This window comes from Mirounga leonina, unplaced genomic scaffold, assembly GCF_011800145.1.
Source record: "Mirounga leonina isolate KUSES-001 unplaced genomic scaffold, KU_Mleo_1.0 Mir_170, whole genome shotgun sequence".
Classification (NCBI taxonomy): Eukaryota; Metazoa; Chordata; class Mammalia; order Carnivora; family Phocidae; genus Mirounga; species Mirounga leonina.
In genome coordinates, this window is record NW_023270433.1 from 17,720,334 (window position 1) to 17,723,622 (window position 3,289).

Genomic DNA, 3,289 nt, shown 5'->3' on the forward strand with positions numbered 1-3,289 from the left:
GCACCGCCGCCCGGAGCTGCCAGCTTTGGGAGCCTCGGCGCCTCGACTTTCTTCGCTTCTTCACCCTTCTTGGGCGAGCCCCCCCTTCCACTTGCTTTTTTCTTTTCTTTCTCGCTTCCCTCCTCAAGGTGTGTGCTCCACTCCCCCCACCTTTGAAAAATACAGCCCAACTCCTCCTGGTTGGTAATTAATTTCTCTCCCCGCTCCTTTATCTGCCTTATTTTCCCCCTCTAACAGCTGGTTGCCTTCCTCCTTATTTTATTTCATTTTATTTTATATGATTTCTCGCTCTTCAAAAAAAAAAAAAAGCTCCTCTAAGACACTGATCCGCTGAATTCCCTCCCCCCCAAAAGATGCTCTAATTTATTTATTTTTTGCGTCCTTTATAACACAAGCCACAGCCCCCTTCTCCCCCCCCCAGTCCCCCCTCCCCTCCCTCCTTCTTCACAAAATGAAAGGAAAGAGGGGGGAAAAAGCCCTCAGAAGATGAGTAAACAAGCGTATGCTAATCTGCTCCCGAGCGCTCCACCTTCCCAATTGAATGAGTCCCTGTTAAAACTGCGGGGATCATGACTAATCAATCAGTTTGGAGAGGCCGAGCTACCCAGCCTTCCTCTACTTCGCCGTTTGCCTCCTTTGCTCCCGCTTCTCCACCCCCTCCTTTTTTTTTTAGAAGACAATCTTAAAGTAACAATTTAATGAAATTCTGTACACACCCCCTTTCAGTCCTTCCAGCTCTCATTCCTGCTCAAAACACACATTCCTGTTTTTGTTTTGTTTTGCTTGCATTTTTCCCCCTTCCTTCACCCCCCCTTATTATTATTATTATTATTTTTCCTCCTGGCTGGAGAAAAATCTCTCTCTTCGCTCAGGATCCCCTTTGCACTTTGCTGGTAAACCTCATCTTCTCTATAGCACAGAAAGGGTCTTGAAACTTGATTCTCTAAATTTTTTGTAATGCTGTCCCTCTCCCTCTCTCATCTGTCTCTCCCTCCCTCCCTCTCTCTCCCTCTCCTTTTCTCCCTCTCTCCACTCCCTTTCTCTCCCTCTTCCTCTTTCCTTCCTCCTCTCCCCCTCCCTTTTGCCTTCCCTATCCTTTTCCGGGCTCAGAATTCCCTTAAAGTTATGCAATGGTGAACATCCCCCCTCTTCCCTGAGCCCCCAAGTACTGCTGGCTTCAGCTAGTCCAAGTGTTGTCTCCAAAATCCTCACGGAATCATCAGGAACAACCAGGGGAAAGGCATTTTCCAAGGCATTTGCCTTTCCGAAGCTTACACTCAGCACAACTAGGTCTCTAAATACTCCTGAATACTCTTAAAAATATTCTATTGGCTGTTAGAAATTATTGTAGTTTTCTATTAAAAAATGAGAGAAAAATATTAATTTGCCTGCTCTTTTCAACCTAAGAAATTAAGGTTCTCTGACACTGTTCAAGTCACAGGTAAGGATCTGACCATTTGCTGCTTTGTGGATCTGTTTTGAACTGGGACATATATGTAATATATTTTTGTTCTTTTTTCCCCCCTCTTTATGGAACTCAAAAGCTCCCCCTTATGGCAAAACAGTTCTTTTTTTTTTTTTTTTTTTCCTTCCAAGTGTTTAATAAGTCAAAATGAGTTAGCAGGGGTGAATTACAAATTATTAATTACCAGTATGTTCAAATAATGTAGTGATAAAAGTATTCTGTGTGAGGTTTGCGTGTGGATAGCATGCTAGGAGCCTGAGGTGAAACTTGCTCCATTAACCCGGGACTTTCCTCCCCATGCACTCCTGTCCTCAGGGCTGCTCCAGATCCTTCCGGAGAGCTGGGATAATTCCTGAACACTTCAGGGAGAGTGAACACCAGTGGAGAATATGTGTTGGTGAAAGTATGCAGATTTGTAGAATGAGCAAATGACTCAGACCTCCCCTCTATAAAAGCCGGAATGTGGTATGCGGGGATTATGGCACTATTCTGAAAACAGGAGATCCCAGATTCAGATCTTCTTGGTTTGGGAAGTACTTGCCATATGGTCTAAGGCCAAGAATGTCTGAACTCAGTTTCTCCAGTTATGAAATGAAAATGGCATTATATTAAATGTGTTTCTGGGCTGAAAGGAAACAATCTTTGGGGGTACAATGCCATAGATAGTGGAATTTGCCCAAGCAAATTGTTCACTTTCTGCAATTCTAAGTCATCTGTGAAAGTCATGAGGTTGGCATTTAATAAAAAAAGAAAAAAAAAAAGATCTATGTTGAACTCCATAAATTACATCCTGCAAAATCCCCCTCTTTCCCCAACAGAGGTTGGAACATGACTACTAAATCACTTCAATTGTGGCAATTAGGCATTGGAAAACTGTATTTCTTCCAGGGGCTTCTAAGTCATTGTATACAATAGTTTTGAATATTCCTAGACCTTTGGGACTTTGTCAACTTTCCCACAAAGAGTCATAACACAAGAGTTACAATTCTAAGTCCCCAGTCACCCAACACATGCCAATGCTCTGCCCCGCATGAGCCACTTTGTTTCACTAGCCTTCCACTTCTTTACCTTTAAAATGGGAATATCTCACGAATTCATTTTGAGAACAAAATATGCTCTGGGGTGTAATACCTTGTAAACTATAAACACGCTACCTGAATACCATTTAACCCACTGCTGTTGTCAAGTGTCAAGTGCCCCTTAGGTTCTTAAGGACAAATGAAAATCCAGGAGGCCAAGTGTTCATTTCTCTCCTGTGGCAGACACGAAGACGAAGGGACAGATTCAAGTATCATAGCTCCTGCGCTTCTTGATCTCAGTCCCTAAGTGCACTGGAGGAAGTGGTAAAGCCTTTCACCGGTCTTTTCATTGAGCACACATTTATTATTCTATCCCACCTGTCTCGGAAGTCCCTTTGACTTTTATACATGCATGTATGTATGTGTTTGCTTTTAACTGAGTGAATAGGACTGAATGAAGTGTAACCCTTGCTTTAGGACCCACCCTAATCACTGGTCGATGCATGCCATTCTTATTTATTTATATGAGATACATACCACCTGCTGCTATCCCTCTTTTATTCCATCCCTTGGTCTTTCAAGGGTTTGTCCCCTGTCCTTTCATCATTTACAGTCAAAGAGCAATCATCAGATGGTTAGGGGACTCAGGTTCTAATTCTGACCTGTGTGGACGTTTGACCTGTTTGCTCTTATGTAACATGAAAGAACAGGAGTTGAAGATACCTAAGATCGCTTCCAAATCTGAAGTATAATGGAGCCCCCAATTATTAAAGTATGCCAGTAATTTCCATTGGATCGTCCCATA

The 3,289-nt window shown here is 42.8% G+C and overlaps 1 protein-coding gene across 1 annotated transcript in view; it reads right to left on the bottom strand.

The window, feature by feature from the left end:
- The window catches only part of PAPPA (pappalysin 1), a 240,175-nt gene extending 239,604 nt beyond the window's left edge, over positions 1 to 571 (bottom strand). Inside the window, exon 1 of the mRNA XM_035016597.1 lies at positions 523 to 571. Coding sequence (XP_034872488.1) covers positions 523 to 571 — 49 coding nt within the window. The remainder of the gene's footprint in view (positions 1 to 522) is intronic.
- Positions 572 to 3,289: the final 2,718 nt, after the last annotated feature.